The 20,853-nt window shown below is 41.7% G+C and overlaps 1 protein-coding gene across 1 annotated transcript in view; it reads left to right on the top strand.

Moving 5' to 3' along the window:
- Nucleotides 1–17,659: 17,659 nt before the first annotated feature.
- Nucleotides 17,660–20,853, top strand: part of CALB1 (calbindin 1) — a 129,812-nt gene continuing 126,618 nt past the window's right edge. The window contains exons 1-2 of the mRNA XM_066579026.1: nucleotides 17,660–17,761; nucleotides 17,988–18,064. Coding sequence (XP_066435123.1) covers nucleotides 17,683–17,761; nucleotides 17,988–18,064 — 156 coding nt within the window. The 5' untranslated portion in view covers nucleotides 17,660–17,682. The remainder of the gene's footprint in view (nucleotides 17,762–17,987; nucleotides 18,065–20,853) is intronic.

Here is a 20,853-nt window from a genome sequence, read left to right on the forward strand (position 1 = left end):
CCCGGCTGTGAAAGACTGCCAACACCCGCCATGTATAGTGTGGACTCGGCTCCTGATCCTGCTGTATACAATGCCATGTGACATCCGATTTCCCCAATGCATCCCCATAAAATTGAACAACTTTGCACCTCGTTTTGGTTATAAATCTACCACTTTGCACCTACAGCTCCAATGCAGACCCAGCTGTTTCCATCCACACAGTCTACAATCCCTGTGTGGTCTTAGCCTGCAGCCATGTGCATACCCTATCTCCCCTCATACAGCTTTCCCCTCTACTGCTTGTAAGTTTATAGGTCAGCAGGAAGGGGGTGAACTTCTTTAATTTTTGTTTACATTTTAGATGTATTATAAATTAAGGTGTTTGTACCCTTTAACTTATATACTTCCCTTCATTGTAATGCTGAACTTGCACGTTTCTCTACACAGGTCAAGTTTATGCAGTGCTTCAGTAAAAGAGCTTAGGTACAGTATGTGCTCAATCAATAGGCATTAAGAATAAATTCCGAATTGCTAACATCATGTAATATAATCCAAACTGTATCATAGCCAATATCCCAATAACACAATGCCTCTCAATGAATAGTCGCAGGTCACTGGGGGTTATTTCTCTTTCTAACTCTCTGACTCTTCTGGGATTTCCAGGGTTGTTACAGAGGACCTATACCTTCTGGGCGAAATGCAAAAATGGCAGATAAATGATACTTCTAGTTTATCCTACAAGCAAATCCTAGAAGGCCATACATAAAGAGAATACATCTAGTGCTCCCCATTTACAGTATCATACACTGCCGGTGCTGAGATGCTGATTACTGAGGAGGGAGGCAGAGAGGGTTACAGCTGGGTGTTCTCCGGAAGCGGTATGAAACATACTTAGAAATCATTATATGCATTTCTGCCCTTCAGTTCTAAGGAAGATGATGACTACAGAGCCTCCGGGTTTCCTCTAGTCCCAACATTTGGACTGTATGGACATGACTTATGTTCACACTTTTTAAACATTTCACTTTTCCCAAAAAGTGACAAAGATACCTCAGTCTTCTGATTTATAGTAAACGGAAGACATTCTCACACTGTCATCAGGTTTATGTTGCCAAAACCACAGGCAGCATGAACCCAAGAAAAGAAGCTTATTGCCCCCTTGAGTACCTTTTTGGTTTTTTTTACATGGGACGACCTGTAAGGCATAGATACCCAACAGGCCGCCCCGGTGATGATTGTTCTTGTGCTTTTACACAGGAACGATAATTATCATTCCGGCCCACCTGCCTCCATTCACCGTAAACAAAGTTTGCACTAGTTGATCTGTCATTCGGTTGTAATGCATGCAGGAACTGAATCATGAATCAATTTATTATTCGTCGTTTAACCGTGTGTGCATCTAGACTGAGTGATAATTATAGCCCAGATTTTCGCTGATTGCGGGAATCCTGACAATTTATAGGCCTACGTAAAAAGCCCTTATTCTGAAACACTGAGGCATTTCAGAATGAATGCACTTTGAAGTTTGAGTTAGAGTTGAGCTCTTTCCGCGCCCATTGTATGAGGACTGACAGCTTATCTCCCTGTTTGTATATAGGAAGATGAGTTGTCACTCTATATACAGAACGGCCTACCCCGTGACTCGGAGGTCGGGTCTGAGTCAAGCTTCAAGGTAAATTTATTCTGCAGGATCTCAGAATAAAGCTAACTTCACACAGATGAGGGCGATATTGGGCAGTGAACCATGGTGGGATTTCTCCTCACCATTGATGTGAGAGCCCCATAGATGCAAGGCGTTTTCATATGAACACAGCCTTGCATCACTACAGAGGTGAAGGAATTCCCCCACTGCGGCTGTCATAACCGCGGCAGATGTGTACAGAGTTCTCCCATTGCTTTCAATGGGGCTGCGATGGGAGATAATGCAGCTAGAACATCACAGTGCCATGCGGGAAAAAAAATCGCTCATGTTTATGAACCCATTTTAATGAATGGGGGTCATATTTGTGCATTGTGAGACGCACAAATCTTGTGCGATTTTCGCGCCCGTGTGAATGTGTCCTAAGGCACTCATGGGGGCAACAGGCATCTCTATACTGGGGTAGCATGAATCTGATGACAGAATCCCTTTAATTTTAGCTTCATTAAAGAGACAAAAGAAGAGAAATATTTGGGCAGACTAACTTATACAGTCTGTTAGCGTGCATTCACACGTCGCTGGTTTGCTGAAGATTTTAGTGCAGATCTGCAGCAAATTTTACCTTTTTTTAGTTGAATTAAAATTGAAGGGGTGAAATCTGCAGCAAATCCATAGCAAATCATGTGAATGCACCCTAACCGACTATGTAAACTGACAATAGACCGTCTCAGAATGCATTCGATTTCTCACAGTGGTTCTGCTGGATGATCAATATGGGACATCTTTAGGCTGTCTATTATAACTTTATACCACCTGTTAATTGGCTTAGTTTGTTCCAGATTTTGTGGCAAAATTTTGCCGCAATTTCTAGAACATGTGGTTACATTTCAGCCATGCCTCTTATTGTGAAGCCACACCCCATTTCTACAAAGCCACACCCCTTTTCTGCAAAGCCACACCCACTGGACACAGTGGAAGAGGAAGCTTATTTACTTAAACCAGCATTTCACATATTGGTCAAAGTAAACCCTGCGTCTGGTTACGAGCAACAGATATATTAAGAATCACAAGTCTCTTAATACATTTAAAGAAAATGAAGCCGCTCACCAGCAGGACGCACGGACGTGACTGGAATCAATTGCAAGAATAGCTATGACTAAGAGCTGTTGTGACAGCTTAAAACGCGTCAGTTGTTGCGCCACTGTGTGTCCTTCCTATTGGGATTTTAATATACCTCAATAAAGCCGTGATTTTATGTTTGCTGGATACTTCTCTTGCCGTCTCTTAATGCATTTGTTTCATCTGTCAGCACGCCCCTGTGCTAGATGAAAACCTACTTTTTTGCCATACTCTATGCCTGTGTCTAGAGGAGATGACAGTCAAAGTGGCGGGTCACCAAACTCCTGAAGGCAGGCCCCATCTACAAATGTCCTAAAAGTCACAGTTGTGGCAGGTGCGCCAAAACTGCGACTTTCAGATGCCAGAATTCTGGCATGCAGCCATTAAAAAAGGACCTAATGTATTTGAAAGTGCCTAAAAGACATCATAAATAGAGATGAGCGAGCATGCTCATTTAAGGCTGATACTCGAGCGAGCATCGGTCTTCTCGAGTAACTGATTACTGGTCTGAGCAAATGCAGGAGGGGCGGCAGGGGTGCATATTGGAGGAGTAACTACCTCCATTTTTGTTATGCATCCTATCCACCCATCTATCTAGAGCCTCATAATTAGAGTATATAGCTGGCTCATACAGATTGCTTTTACCCCTTTGTACTGGCTGATGCTGGTAATTGCAGGTGATCTCTCATTGATTTTAATGGGAGCTACTCCTGCAATTACCCGCGCTGGATATTATAGGGGAATTGGAACTAAATGCTACCACTGCAAACCCCTGTGTGTTCTGGTACTGACAGTGGGTGCACAATCAGCTGATCAGTCGGGTTTCGAAGTGGCAGACCCCAGCCGTTCAAGTAAAGTTAACTTATCCTGAAGATAGGTCATCAATAGTATTTGCCCAGAAAACCCACTGTCTTCAGGAGCCCTAAATTGAATTCAAATTGAAAGGGTAAAATCTGCTGTAGATTTGCAGCAAAATCAGCAAAAAATTAGCAGAAAATCAGCGACATGTGAACACACCCTTAATTTTGGCTTTTGAGAACTTGAATGATACGGAACTATAATGCAGGCAGTGGAGTAGCTATAGGGGTTTCATGTGCAACTTGGCCCCTAAGCTAGAGGGTCTCGCAGGCCCCCCTTGCCACACTACAGACTGCTTTTAATGGAATTACTTTGTATCGGTCTCACACACAGCATGCAAAGTAGCAATGTGTGTCACTTGAAATGAATCATTTTTCCCGGATCTCCTCCTCTAGTGCTCTGACATCCTGGAGTGGAAGAGACATGGGAAGAATGATTCAAGTAACACATGCTGCCATTCAGCACACTATGTGAGCGGCTGACAAACTAATTACAGATGCAGTGGGCACCAGGCAGCACAGAGGAGAGCTATTATACAGTATATTATGATGGCACTATTACAGAGTATGTGGGGGCACAAGGGCCACTGCTACAAAATGTGGGGGTACAGGGGGAGCAGTTACTGTACAGTGTGTGAAGGCATAAGAGACACTATTACAGAGTATGAGGGCATAAGGGGCACAGTGTGGCGGCACATGGGGAACTATTACAGTGTGTGGGGGCACAAAGAGGTATTATTATTGTGGGGGAGCACAAAAGGGTGCTATATTACTGTGTAAGGGGCCACTAACAGGGGCAATGAGGCAGCAGGATAACAAGTTTTTGTGCAGAGACTTTTAAGAAAGAAATTATCATGGTGGTCTGGATGAAAAAGAAAAGTAAGTGTCAGGTGACTCTAATCGAAGCTGAGATCACCTGTGATCACTGGAGGTAACTGCAATGTAATTACTATTACTATCACTATGTCTAGCTGGTATCTATTATATGGTGACTGCATTAGTTACAGGTGAGCCGATGTATCTAAGCCTGCCGTGATATAAAAGTTGTATTATTGATATGTCTCCAAGACATATAGACATATATATATATGCTGCAGCAGTAGAGATTAATATTGGGGCAAGGGGAAGGAAGAACCAGGCTCCACTCTTGGACCACTGCCCATGAGCCTTTAGTTATGCCCCTGAATCCAGTTAATGGATGGTCCATACACGAATGGCTTGTCTTTGTCATACATAGATGTTTGGGTTTTTTCAGAACAAGATATTCTCTTTTTAACCACTCTGGATAATGAGTTGCCTGAACCAGACAATCTCTTGAAATAGACAAAGCAGTTACTATTATTTTTCAGTGTCTCTTGATGTCTTTAATGTCCCTGATAAATGTCATTGCAGCCATCAAACATGCCAGCACCACGGCATGTAGAGCAATGTAAGCATGGCAAGAAAAATGCAAAGTGTTCTGAACTTAGAAGGGCCAGTCCAATTTAGTTTTGCATTCTGCGTCGGAAATCGTCACAACTGACATTTTACTAATTAGTTTTCTTCAAGAGAAAGGCGGAGAGTAGTCTGTTTTATACCCTGATGATTTGCTGTTTTACAGTTTCCCAACATTTTATCATAGTGAGAAGTGATTGGCGGATATTTTAATAATGTATGTTGTCTATAGAATGCTAATAGTAGATGAACATAGGGCTCCTCACTAAATGTGAATACGGGTAGTTTTTGGCTCTGTATAACAAGCTGTGGGTGAGAACTGACTAAAAAGGAAAAATACTATAGAATTTGCATAACTAAGCGCACTTAGAGCTTGTGCATTTCAGATTATGGGATTTGCTAGACAATTGAATTAGCGTGTAATCCATTAGTAACATGAGCAGTCATGTCATATAACTGGATATGTTGTAGCATGTACTAAAAGAGGAGTTCCCATTTATGACTGTTACTGCATAATGCTAGGATATACCATATAATTCTGATCAGTTTGTGTCTGACCTCTAAGAAGGTAAAGCAGCCAAATAGTTGAGGTCTTACACATCAGATGGCCCCTTACTGATAGTAAATCCATCATGTCCACACAAAGGTTTCTCCAGCAGTTCATGGCATGCATAAGGAGATATCTGAAGACCTCATTATTACCCTCCCAGGATTGTTCAACCAACAAGAATCATGCCTAGAGCAAGATGTATAACGGTCCTCAAGGTCACTAAGAAACCTATGGTAACTTCTAAGCAATTAAAGGCCTTTCTCACATTAGCTAATGTTAACATTCATGAGTTCACCATCAGGAGGACACTGAACAACAATGGTGTGCATGGCAGGATTGCAAAGGGAAAGCCGCTGCTCTCCAAAAAGAACATTGCTACCCGTCTGCAGTTTGCTGATCAACTGGACAGGCCAAAGGTTATTGGAATAGAGCTTTCTGTCCTAAATAAGAAATGTCATGTTCGGAGAAAGAAAAACACTGCATTACAGCATGAAAACTTCAAACCATCTGTGAAATATGGTGGTGGCAGCATCATGGCTCCAGCCTTTTTTGCTGCATCTGGGCCAAGATAGCTTGCCATCATTGAGGGAACAATGAATTCTGAATTATACCAGTAAATTCTAAAGTAAAATGTCAGGACATCCGTCCGTGCGCTGAATCTCCAGAGAACGTTAGTCATGCAGCAAGACAACGACCCAAAGCCCACAAGTCATTCAACAAAAGAATGGTTAAAGAAGAATAAAATTAGTTTTGGAATGGCGAAGTCAAAGTCCTAACCTTAATCCTATAGAAATGTTGTGGAAGGACCTGAAGTGAGCAGTTCATAGGAGGAAACCCAGAAACATAATAGAGTTGAAGCTGTTTTGTACAGACAACAGGGCTAAAATTCTTACAAGATGATAAGCAGAACTAATCAAGAATTACGGGAAACATTTAGATGCCATTATTGCTGCACAAAGGGGTCACACTAAATAGTGAAAGCAAGGGTGCACATACTTTTGCCACTCACAGACATGTGATATTGGATCATTTTCCTCAATAAATAAATGACCAAGTCTAATATTTTTCATTTGTTTGATTTGGTCTCTTTATCTACTTTTTGGATTTGTGTGAAAATACAACATAGTTTTAGGTCAATTCTAAGCAGAAATATGGAAACTCCTGAAGGGTTCCCAAACTTTCAGGCACCACTCTAATACTATGTATACAACAGTAAATGTCATATAACAGTCAGATAGGCTATAAGGACAGTCTTAGTACTGTCCTTATAGCCATAGTAGTGCACATATCGTAGTACCAGCAACATCACAGTCACACTAAAATACTCACCTTGGGAATGCCCACATAATAGTGCCAATCACAGGTGTACCAAGATATAAGTGTCAACATCATATTGTCCATTCAGGCTTTTCAGAGACAATAAGGTCAGCCATGGTAGTGCCAAAATGGCACTGCTATATATAGATGTAGAATTTGGTACCATAATCGTTGGTGCACTACTTCAATAGCATATCAAGCTATTTGCTTAATGCAGCCATTATTATTTGAATAGGAGGTACACTATACTGTAAGATAGGGGAAGCCCCGCGGCTGTTTCTTTTGAGTCTTATTCCTTTTGGTTTTTTTGCTGTTTATTAAAACTATGTATCTGAGTGATTATGTATAACTATAAGATACGGAGGTTGTGATGGTCGGGCATTAGAGAGGTGGAAGCTCTCCATTAGCACTGGAAGCACAGCACTAGGTGGAGAGCATGTTGCATTGTGGGTTCCCAGTTTGTGGGCAGAATGATATTGCTCTACAAGCTTCAAGGATGGCTATACCTTCCTCCAGTGCCCAGAGTCTTGGATTGGTGCAAGTAGTGAATATTTTCCACGCATCTATAGACTTGCAACCACTCATCCACTGCAGCCTCTGCAACATTGAACTAAAGTAACTCAACTGATTGTGTGCCAGCCATGAACTGCCATGGATATTAAAGGTTATTTCAGCTTCAATATGTGCCACAATGATGTTTTATCCCATAGTTCCTGGAGGGGATTAACGAGGAATAACAACTGCCCCGCTGCTTCGGCCCGCAGCCGTCCCCATTGTGCAAGTGAGCCAGGCAAGGGCTTGGGCAAACTTAGTTTTATTTTTCCCTATGGTTCAGACCTGTATCCTGGGCACTGCTGCCCATTACTCAGGCCTACCTACAGTAACCTGCCATCACGATCGCTGTCGCAAATGCTACAGCTGTAATAAGACCCTTGCAGCATTGCTAACTATAGCCACGTTCTGTTGTAGTCCTGTTCAGTAATTCCATTATAGGATTCTGTGAGATGGTAATAAGAGAGGAGACCATGTCAAACTTAATAGACTAATACTTGGGAGAGCGAGCTACAGACCTGATGAGACTGTCACTTTAATTGTTGAACCTACATAGGAGGCATTGAAGTCTGGGACATACAATAGAAGAGGTGATGACCTGAACAACAGCTAGATCTGACTTTGGAAAAACTTAGCAGAAGTTTTACCTCTTGTCTTCCACTATATCTAAAACCATGTTTGCTGTGTTATCTGTAATTGTATCAATGTGTGATAATAGTGTGTGCAGTTGTTAAGATTAATGTGACAATAATGTAAAGTCACCAGCGATATGTCCATGGAAAAACAATAAAACTAAGAGGTTAAAGTTTGTGGTCTAATTACTTTTTTCCAGACAGTCAGCAACCTTCACATGACAGTCAGGCATCCAGGAAAATAAGAGCAACTCAACCTGCAATATACCGGATCATTCATTCATAACTCCACACAAGAACCAGTTTTTCCAGTACTTGCACACTATACTTTACTACTGTGAGTCTGCATGGATTAATTTAAGGTGCTGTGAACATCACTTTATGCAATACATTCACTGTATAAGGGTGGATTCACATGCACATATGTACAAATGCTCGCAACTCAGCGCAAGATACTTGCGCCATGAGCAAATCTTTTTTTGCGCTCATATCTGTGTATTTTACTGCAATTTTTGCACCCACAGGGCATGTTCATTTGCATGTGCCAGATGAACACTCCTCAATTTAAATGGCTATTTAGCCTTATGAATTCCAGATGTGTTCTTCTTCCCGCGGAATTGCGCAGTGTACTGCGCATCTCCTTGCATATTGCATGTGCATTTATGCAACCCCCATAGATTTCTATGGGGACCTTTGGTGCGCAAATGCACACAAAAGTAGAGCATGCTGCATTTTTTCATGTGTGTGCAAAATACAGAAGTGTGTGAGACTCCATTGACAACAATGGGTTCTATTCTCTGCATATTGTTTGCACAAAAGCACGTGCCAATACGCCCGTGTCAAGCCGCCCTCAGTAACAATTCCATACTGCACATTAATGCACAAGATAATTTCTTCTACAAGTGGAAGGTATTACAGGGATGCTGTTTTAAGTTACTTTTGATATAAAATGCCTCAGAGTTCATTAAAAGACCGGAATGAAAATGCATTTATTAATAGCAATAATTAAAGTTAAAAGAATTGTCCACTTGTAAACTATTGATGACCTATCATTAGAATAAGCCATCAATAGTAGATCAGCAGGGCTCTAACTCCCTGGAACCAATCTCCTGTGCTCATGCACTGATCTGATTTCTGCAGGAAGCAGACAGCTCTGTTCCCACTGCAGGGGCCAGGTTTGGTAGTACACAAAGTTCCCATTGAAGTGAATGGCCTTTAATACTGAGGTTGTATATTGCAGCTGCATGCAGAAGAGCAGCAGCCCAGCAAACACCTGATGAGTGGGGTTCCCAGACAAGAGATTCCCACAGATCTACTATTGATGGCTTATCCTGAGGATAAGGAGATCACCAATTAGGAATCTATTTGCATATAAAAGAAGATATCCTGTTATCATTTAACCCTTTCCAATCCACTGTCTGATGTCTAAAGATATTCTCTGATTGAAGGCTGTACATCTCCGATGTCCGAAGATGTCTAGCAGGGTATTCTTACTGTAGATTACTGGCCGCTCTGTTGTCGGGGGCCTTTCCAGCATGTCCCATACCACAGTACTGGCTCTAGCCAGCAGATGGCGCCATTGTATAATGGCAGAAAGAGAAAGACCCCTAGGAAACCCTGAATCCAAAATTAGGTTGCAAAGGGTTAAAGGGGCATTTAGACCTGCAGCAATTATCAACTATCCAATGTACAGATGATACATTCTTAATTGTTGAGAGTCTGAAAACTGGGACCTCATCAATCATCATTCCACTCAGCTGACTGCTACTAGAAGTAGTTTGAATGCAGCTGCAGTCTAAGGGCTCTTTCACACAAGCGTATATCAGCTGTTGTTTTTACACGGCCGGCCGATATACGCTACCATCTGAGGCATAAACATTCGTGAATGGATGCACAAATCTAACGTTTGTGCACCCATTCAGATGGCATGGGCCCCGGCGCAAGGCCAGCATGCCGTTGCCCCTTCCCTCCCCCTCGCTGGCTCACCTCCTCTCTCCTCCCCTCTGGCTGTTTGCAATTGGAGGGTGTAGGGTGGGGGTGGAGGTAAGCACCTGCCCCTTGTCTGCAAGCAGCAATGGGAGGGGGCAGGACAGGGCATCGCTTAGCCCCACCCCTACCATTGCAATCAGCCAGAGAAAAGGAGAGAAGAGGGAGGGAGTTAAGCAGTCGCACTGATAAACTTCCTCCCACCTCCCTTCTCCAGCCGCTGTCATTTGCTCCCATAGGAGCCCCTGCAGCGGCCGTTGTATTCCGGCCCAAAAGATAGTTCCAGGACTATCTTTTGGGCCCAACGTAAAAGCGTCTAGTGCTATATTGTCCTAGCCAGGTGCTTTTACATCATGGGAATACGGCCATGTGATCTGTTGCTTTGGAATCCAATGCATCAGATCATAGAGTATATCAGCCAACTGTGAAACAGCAGGCCGATATACGCTTTGGTAAAAGAGCCCTTAAGGCAATCAGGAGCATAGCAGTTGGATTCCCACTCATCTAGCATTTATCCAGTGAATAGCTGAAAATTGCTGCAGTCTGGAATATCCCTTTAACTTCTTCCCGATATCCACTGTACATATACAGTGGACATCAACTTCAGTTTGTGAAGGCCCCCAGTGCTGCCATGTATTTCTCCCTATTAAGCCATGCCAGTGGCATGGCTTAATAGAATACCTGCAGAGATACTACATACTGCAATACTAAAGTATTTCAGTATATTGTATAAACGGTTAAATATTTCATACTTCAGGTTCTCTATTGGCACTAAAATAAAGGTAAAAATGAGACTAATAGGGTTTTTACTCACTAGTTTTTTGTTTTTTTAATTAGAAGTTGTTTTAAAAAAAACAACAAAAACCTTTTCCTAATTGTCGCATCAAAAAAAAATTGGGGTCTCTGAGTCTGCAAAAAAATCTAAGTTATTACAATTCCTATTATTTATCCTGCGCAGTAAACACCATCAGAAAAGAAACACAATGTTAGAATTGCGATTTTTTTAAAATTTTTTTTTATTTTTTAAGTCCGCTTATCACCAAGAAAAAGAACAATCAAAAAGTCATATGTGCCCCAAAAAAGTACCAGTGAAAACTACAGGTTGCCCTGCACAAACATGAGCCCTCAAACCCAAGACAGTTAACAGGATGTCTCTTCAGTTCCTGAAGAAGATCTAGAGTTAAGAATAGAATTTCAGGTTGGGCACGTTGATGAGGGAAAAGTGAGACAGTGTTAGTGAAAAATAGGTGTAACCTTTTGTTAGCGGGTTAAATTCCTTCCAAGAGTCAGCTAAAGAAAGACTATTAAATATTTTAGTGAATTTATCAGTCTGGTTTTTGTCCCTAAACATAGAGTCAACTAAGGGATTATTGGTTTAGATGGAGTCAGCACACAACAGCCAGGTATAATCTCGAGTAATGAGAATATTGCATATTGAGAAGCAAAAAGGAGACTCATTTGGGGCTTACTTGTTGACTAAACTAATCTTTTTTGTCCTAGAGTTCTACTACTAGTATTAAGTAGCGACCTTGATCGTCTGTGATAGTTTGCAAAATATATAGTGGAAAAGAATTGCGGATAAATATGGAGACTCCTCTGCTTTTGAAAAAAAAAAACATAGATTGGTAGGTGGAATGAAAATGCGAGTTAAAAAATTTGGGGTGAGAGTTAGGGGTGAAATGTGATTTTTGAATACAAATTATATCAGGTTTGGTATGCCCACAATTAAACTCTATGTAACTCAAAATATTAGGGTCAATCCATGCCCCTTCACACTCCCCCCATAGCATTTCACCCTCCAACTAACTATGGAACAAGAGTGTGCATTAAGTCCTTGTATTATGCAAAAATAACTTAAGAGAAACAGCATTTCAGTCATGATAGAGGAAAAAACCTATCCGCCTGGTGGTCTTTAAACAGAAGCATTGTGGGATCCCTGCCAACGATTCAACCACAATCTGGCTGGGAATTGCTGAAAAGGTGCAGAGGTGTTCTGCTCAGATGATGGATCCATTACGATTTTGGAAGATCTCAGGATCTTCTGACCTTCCACTAAGAAGTGGAAAGAATGCTCTTGACCCTCCACCTGAAAAGAGAGAGAAGGGGAAGCCCAATTCGTAGTGAATTTGGGCTCGCTGTAGTGCCAGGGTAATTGGTTGTAGCTGCCATCTGTATTCTAGTGTGGAGGAGGCTAAGTCCGCAAAGAGTTGAACACCTGTTTCTGATCCCGTGAAAGACAAGGGGTTCTGCGCAGCAGAAATGATCATGTCTCTAGCATAAGGGTAGTGGAGCTTGAGGACAATGGCTCTGTGAATGTTTGTATGGCGTTACTTGGTTAGGGCTCAGTGAATGCGATCCATACGAAACGTTCCAAGGTCAGCCTGAAGGAGTAAGGCTAGGAAGACATTCAGAGCTGAATCTTTAAGTGTGGTCAAGCATCCAGGCTGGCTTCGTATTTGTAAGTTAGCCAGTCTAGAGCGATTTTTCCAGATCTTCTAATTTTATTTTCCACTTCGGCGATTCTTTGGCTCAGACATTGTAATTGTTTTAAAAACTCGGAAGCAGCCGAGTGAAGTTCTTGTTTGAACAGCTGTTTGATATTTTTATAAAGTTCTGTAGTAAAGACACTCTGCAGTTGAGATTAATTGAGCGAGATTGTTGGAGGTGAATATCCATGTTCGAAGAGTGCAGGAGAGGGACTTGGGTTTGGGTTTATCACATATAGTGAGGATGGTATAAGAAATAGATCTGTGATGGTCTGGGAAGAGTTCAATGCTTTATGCTGTTTCCCATATTTAAATTTGTACAGGTGTCACATGTCACCATTGGGGTGGAGCATAATGCTGAGACATAGCGCTCAGACATAATGCAAACGCACATAGTTCAGCAGTAAGTCATATTAAAGAATTAGATGAATATTTCCTTACATCCATTGCATGTATACCCAGTGGGGTGAAGAGTAGATAGTTAACATGGATAGGAATACCCAGTTACAATAGTAGTTTATGGCTATGCTGGCATAATAATCGTTCTGTGTAGATCAGATGTTGATGAGAAAACTGAAAGTGATCATGCAATGACGGAAAGGACTTCTCCATTGTAATATTGCCTAAGCAGGCTTAAGCGAGTAGTTTAATGGAAATATATGCCAATTCTTGCGTAAAGTTTTTGGTCATCAGTCTCTTGAATTAGTTGAAATCAAATCTGTTTCAAGATTACTCAGATCAATCTTAGAAGGGACCAAAATCATCCACTTTATGGAAAAATAATGCAGACTTTCAGGACAAAGGTCCAGAATAATTAGGGCTGGACCCTGATAGCAATTATTAAAATGAGACAGTGACCCTTATTCTTGTAATCCTGGGGAAAGGGGGCAAGGAGCTACATTGAGGTAGACCCCTAAAATGGTGGTTGTAGTATAAAGGGTATCTTAAATGTGATATCACTCCCATAGCATAGTCCTGACCCTGCTAAGAACAGGTATACTTAGTAGATGTGGTGTGCTCCAGGGTGGTCTGAGTAGGAGATCACACAGTCAGGGATCTAGGACCACTAGGATATAGTTAGGATGATGGACAATGCATACCCTCCAGTGGGTCTCTGTAGTAAATAAAAGCTGAGAGGTGGCAGGTAAATGTGTCCTGGGAGTCATTGCAGATCATAGCAGCATAGTAGCACAGAAGTTAGGGCCCCAGTAACAAGCCAACTGAGTAGGGGCCTGCAGAGTGCAAGCTTTCTATCTGCTGCTTCTGTGGTGGGTCTAAAAGTGCCACCAAGGGACTTCTGCCATGAACCACGCACCTGGGCCGGGGCTCTAGGCACTGGTGCAACTGACTTCTAGTGCTGGAAATAGAGCGTTTCAGGAGATTACAAGCCAGCAGAGATCACACCAAGTTAGGCAACCAGGAAAGGCTGCGGCTCTGGCTGGTGAGTAGGCTATGGCCGTTGCACCAGTCCAGGACCTTGCAAAATGTTCAAGAATTAGGAAGATGGTGGAGGATAAGCAGGCACTTCCCAAAGCTTCTCAGTTAGACATTCACTCACTTTATTAGCTAACCACACTGTCCTTGCATATTACACTTTATAAGGAGACTGCTAAGAATGCTTATTATGTTGATTCAGTGGTATCTTGATCCCCAAGACTGTTTATCCAGCTTTGTAATAGGACCTGTCAGCAGCCTTATAGCTGCTTGCTGATGGTTTCCACCAAAATACCAATTAGATCATACAGAATTATCAAAATGCTAAATCAATGAACAAAAGCTAAATCGAAATCAAATATTTGGTGCTTACCACCCTTTGCCTCCAAAACAGCATAAATTCTTCTAGGTACACTTACCCACTGTCAGGGATTTTTTAGGATTATAGTCAAGTGCATGATTAACCAATTATACCAAACAGGTGATAATGATAATTATTATCATATGAAGGTTGCAACCTTTATTAACGGAAACAACTGTGTAGGAGTCTTAAAACTGGGTGAGGAACAGCCACACTCTGACTGCTACAAAGGTGAGGTTATGGAAGACTGTTTCATGTCACAGGTCATACACCATGGCAAGACTGAGAACAGCAACAAGACACAAGGTAGTTATACTGCAGCAGCAAGGTCTCTCCCAGGCAAAGATTTTAAAGCAGATTGGGGTTTCAAGATGTCCTGTTCAAGTTCTTTTGAAGAAGCATAAAGAAACAGACAATGTTGAGGACTGTGGATGCAATAATTGCCCAAGAAAACTGTTTCGTCCATGTAACGTACTAAAGTGCCACACCCCAGTACGGATGCAAGATGGTGTCGTAATAAAACTCAAACACTCTCACAGCATTTGCAAGGACCAAATACACTTCTCCAGGTAAAGATGGAAGGACATCTGTCCCTTACTAATCAGGGAAAGTGGGGAATCCTTGCCTAAAAGCAGGATGATTGTCCCACTGAGGACAGCCCCACTGTCTTCATCTGAAACCTGGCTAGCCCTGATTAGGAATCTGGAGATATGCACAAAACACATGTAGGACATGACACTGTTCACACACACTGAACACAGAACACGACAGTTCACACCTCATGTCTGGCCACCGGAACAGAATAAGTCGCTGTTCACACCAACATACAAGCTCATGCATACCACACAGAACAGGACTGCACATAAAGCACATGTGTGGCCAGCTGCACAGACATACAAAACACATCGCTGTTCACACCAACACAAAGGGTTATGCATACCACATAGAACAGGAACCCCACCCAGGACTCACATGCATACAGATAGTAAACCCTAGCTAGTCCAAATGTCCTCACCAAGGGAAAAGAAAGTCAGCCACCATGCTGACATACAGGGAATATTGTCAGTCATCACACATCTGACACACACATAAGACATCAGACGTCTGGAGGCCGCATCTGTAAAGGGATAGGGAGAAAGCCACAGGGGTGTGCACCTGTGCAGTCACAGTACCACGCACTACTCGATGCACGCACCTCAGAATGTAAGGAGTGGAGGGACAACAGGTGTCCAGACCATCCTCAGGGAAGGCGAGAGAGACACTTGAGACAAGCATGCATACACCAGCTCTGAGTGGGATTAATATAGAGTGCAAAGACAAAATAAAATGACCATCATTCTCTCACAAGAGAAGCTGGAATTTATGTGCAGCAGACCAGAGGGATTGGCTTGTGGAGAATACCACACCCAGCCAGCTCAATTAACCCTCAGTTGAGAAGATGTGCTCAAGGAATCTCATAGAACTAGAGATCCCAAAAGCACAACCTAACAAAAAGTTAATGTAACAGATAAAATACACATTGGGCTATTTATTATTCAAAATATGAGTTTATGGTGAAAATTATACGAGAAAACTGTTTTACATTCTTTGTGCCACATTTACTATTTTAACAGATTTATCATTCTGTAGAGACTATGATAAATCTGGAAAATTTTAAGACTGTCTAGTCTTTAAGTTTGCAATGTCTAACTTTTAGACATTATTAATAAATAAGCTCCATCGTGCTTATTTCTCTTCTCAATTGGAAGATGTCCATCAGTACCATCAGCTCAGAACTGGCAGCTGGGAAGCAAGGCCAAGTGACTCGACTATGCAGATTGGGGTGCAGAAAAATGTCAGCAGGTGCTCTGGACTGATAAGTCAAAATTTGAAATATTTGGCTGTAACAGAAGGCAGTTTGTTTGCCAAAGAGTTGGAGAGGCATACAATAATGAGTGTCTGCAGGCAATAGTGAAGCATGCTGAAGGCTCCTTGTAAGTTTGGGGTTATATTTCAGTAAATGGAGTTGGGGATTTGGTCAGGGTTACCAATGTCCTCAGTGCTGAGGAATACAGGCAGATACTTATCCATCATGTAATACTATCGAGAAGGACGGGGAAGGGGTGGGGAATCTGTTTATCTCCAAATTTATTCTGCAGCAGGACAAGGACCCCAACCATACAGCCAATGTCATTAAGAACTCTATACAGTGTAAAGAAGAACAAGAAGTCCTGGGAGTGATGATATGGTCCCACGGAGTCCTGATCTCATCATCATCCAGTCTGTCTGGGATTATATTAAGAGACAGAAAGATTGGAGCAAGCCGACATCCATAGAAGATCTGTCGTAGTTCTCCAAGATGTTTGAAAACAAACTGCCCTGTTGAGTTTCTTTGAAAACTGTGTGCAAGTGTACCTAGAAGAAATGATCCTGTCTCGAAGGCAAAGGATGGTCACACCAAATATTAATTTGATTTAGATTTCTCTTTGGTTCATGCACTTTGTATTTTATTGCTTGACTAATATAAATTATTAACACTCTCACTTTTTAAAGCGTTTTAAAGCATTCTTACACATATATATATATTAGAGTTGAGCGAACGTACTCTGACGAGCTTGATGCTTGCTCGAGTATTAGCATACTCGATGGTGCTCGTTACACGGACAAACATCACGCCGTGTTCGACCCCACCCCAGTTTTTGGCTCCTCCCCGCTGTGATGTGCCTTTTTTGGCCCCGCCGCGACACAGCGCGCGTGTCAATGGCAAATTTTTGGGCTGGGAGAGAGAGAGAGAGAACACACGAACCAAGAAGGAAAAAAAAAGCTGGGGACCCGACATCCCACATACAAAAATGCTCGAGTCTCCCATTGTAGTCAATGGGGTTCGTTACTCGAGTAGAGCTCTCGAATTTTATGAAAAGCTCGATTTGAATAATGCGGACCTGAGCATTTGGGTGCTCGCTCATCTCTAATATATATATATATATATATATATATATATATATATATATATGTATGTATATACATATGTATGTATGTGTCTATATATATAATATATAATTAGTTAGTCTTGTCATTTTCCATTAAGCTATAAAAAGTTACTCTCAAGATGCCTCAGCTGCACTGTCCCTTTAAAGTGACTATAGGCAAGCAGAAAAAGTGGAGGGAGTCAAGGTGAAGTAGACATAAAACTGACAGAGGAGTGGAATAAAAGGAGTGTCTTGGGCGGTGCAGGAGGAGGGCTGATTGCACACTCACTGCCATATATACACTGCTGGGTGCTGCTTCCAACTTCAAGTCAATCAGCTACTTTCAGCACCAAGGACAGCAGCCTCCCGAGCAGCAGCACGCAGCACTATGGCAGAGACTCACCTCCAAGGAGTGGAAATCTCAGCCACACAGTTCCTGGAAATCTGGCGTCATTATGATACAGATGGTGAATATCCTCTACTCTTTAAGCTATATCCTCTGCCTACCTAACCATTTCACTGCCAGAGAGATGCAATGCCCTGGCATAGAAAAGGTTAAAGCTCTTTTTTTCTCTTCTCTATTGCTGTCATTTCCAGGCTGACTTTGGACTAATGACATCTTCTAGTTAGTTATCTCTTACTACTCACAGTGCGCTGGAGTGGAGCTGATTGTGTCTTGGTATCTGTTTGCAGGCAATGGGTTCATTGAAGGGAAAGAGCTGCAGAACTTTATTCAGGAGCTCCAGCAAGCCAGGAAGAAAGCTGGACTGGTATGTGGCTATACAATGTATATTGCTGTACTACCATGTGGATCTTCCTTCTCATGAGTATGTTTAATGTATGTCACCCACAGCTGCATTGATGCTTATTGATGCTCCAAAACTAAGATTGGCAAAGTCTAACAATCGATTTAAGTTTAACTGCAGCATCTACTTAAAGTATCACTTGTCACTTGCATCCATCCTCTAGAGCCTTATGTTAGGGGGTGAGACACAGGAGCAGGAGTTTTTATCTCCAGCCTGGAAATCTAATGACTTGCTGTATAAAAGCTTTGTACTAGGAATTGATTACTAATTGATGTTTGTCTAAAGGACAGTCAGAGACAAAGATATGAATATAACATAACATATTTCTTTTAATTATTGACTGTAGAGACTTGAAATAGATTCTAGAAGGACTAGGACGCTTGATCCCTATGACATTGTATTTTTAGCTGTGGCTTTTGATGCATTGTAATCTGCAGAGACCGTATCATGACTTTCAGTGACTGCTGCTATGTAGACTGATGTCACCCATATGTCTGTGGATTAGGATTAGGTGTAATGTATGCACTGAAGTTACATTAAAATAATTATGGTTTATTGATTAGTTGGTCAAATATGGGAACTGACAAGTAAATTGCAGCTTTTTTACTTGCATAGTTGCTAATCTGCATTATCTAGCTAGGTGATAATGCCGGTTAGTGGTTTTTGGCTTTTGTAGATACATTTGTTCCTACAGTATATAACATTTCTGAGAGAGAAATCAAAATAGTAAACACTACTGAAAATAAATAGTAACAATAGTAATAAAAAGCTAAATAAATAAATAAAATGTAACATTGTAACAAACTTAGGATGCACTTACACAGGTGATTTTCAACCACAATTTCTGTGCTTTCTGAGATGCACAGAAATCGCACTTGTAAAGAACGTATTTTAAGTGGGATCTATTTAGATGTGTGGTTTTACTTATGCAACATAGAAAAATTGCAGCATGTCCTACTTTTGGACGATTCTGTTCAAAAATCGACCATTATACCCTATGGGAGCCAAAAGAAGAAAACGCCCCCCCCCCCCCCCCCCCGGCATGTAAGGCCATATTCACATGGGTGGGAGCAAGCTGTGCTCAAAATCCTGGGGCAGAACTTACATCACACAGCATATGGACACGCCTGTCAGTGTGCTGTGTGATGTATGGGACACCGTACATTTCATGTTCCAGTCTTGTGTGAGACTCGCACGAAAATAGGGCATGCAGCGACTTTTGGATGCGAAAGAACCCATTTAAGTGAATGGATTATTTTCTATGCGATTTCTGCCCACCTTGGACATGGACAGGACTCGTTCAGGAATATCAGCCATGTGAATATGGCCTTAATGCGAGTACAATATGATTTTCTTTTTTTTTACTGTTGGAACAGCATGCGATTTTTTTACGCACGTTTTTCACGCACATGAAAATTACAAGTCCGGGGAGGTGATATGCTTTCCTAGCAAAATGCATCCCACTCGCAGGAAAAATCGCGGGTATACAAGTGCGATTTTGGTGCAAATTTCTTGTCCACGTAAATGCAGCTTTACTGGAAGTTCAAAATGGATCTAACGTTAACATCAATTGTCTTGAAAACATTAAAGGGGTTGTGCAATTTCAAATTATTTTTTTACCGACTGGGCATGAGGTAACATAAAAAAATAACACATACTCACCTGTCCTCAGCCCCTCAGGGACACCACTAACTGGCTCCTGCTTCCCTATCCCTGTTCTCTGCCGCTGAAAGTCATGTGACAATCAGAGGCCAATCAGAAGCTGCAGCATCACCTGCTGGATTCCTGGCATCATTACTCACGTCATGGCTGCCATGATACCATGAGTTTAGGAAGGTGCAGTGGGAGCCGGTTAGCGGTGCCCCTGGGGAGGCTGAAGACACATGAAAATACATTTTTATTCTAAGTCATGTCTAGATGGTAAAAAATGTTAATTTCAAATCACACAAACCTTTTAAGTATTATTTAATTATTTCATTCAGTAGAGAAGTTAATACTCCATAGTGTGATATTTGTGCTCTGATTACTCCTCTTGGGAACTGCTGCTGGGGAATGGCAATGTGCAGTTTAACCATGTCCCTTCAAGTTAGGGACATGTCCCTAACCATGTCCCTTCTTCATATGAAGTAATGGATGCAGTCTGCCCATAGACCCCTGTATATGTAGAAGTAAATGAAAACTCCCTCCTATCTGCAGCCTTGTCACCAAGACTGATAATATCACTTGAGGGGTTAGGGTGAATTGCAATGTACACTCTATTAAAATGTGAAAGACTCAATTATTTCAGTTTATAAAAAAGATAGGATCGATGCAATGCAGTATTTAGAGATGTCTTACCCTCTAACCTTTGTCTTGAGTGTTGCACCAAATAATTTAGGGATTATCTGTAATGTAAGGCAATCTTAGTGCTTAATGCTAGTCCTAAAACTCTTACAAAGTCATCTTGTATAGCTTATGCAAATGTTTATTGAGCCTAGAGGCTATTACACTGTTCATTTAGGTTCTAGAAATGTGATTCACTGATGCATATAGATCACATATATTCAAATGCCAAACAAATTGACAGGTGACCTTGGTGTTCAGGATGTACAAGCCTCATTCTCCAGGCTCTCTGATTAACATGGTTTTATTTATGGCTGTGCTCCTGTAGTGGATCCATTGTAGATTAGAGTGAAGGTTTAACACTGAATGGCAAAAAAGAACAGTGGCTATTTTTCTAGCAGGATGTAAATGGATGGTTTGTTTCCTGATCC

This window comes from Eleutherodactylus coqui, chromosome 9 (assembly GCF_035609145.1).
Source record: "Eleutherodactylus coqui strain aEleCoq1 chromosome 9, aEleCoq1.hap1, whole genome shotgun sequence".
Taxonomy (NCBI): Eukaryota; Metazoa; Chordata; class Amphibia; order Anura; family Eleutherodactylidae; genus Eleutherodactylus; species Eleutherodactylus coqui.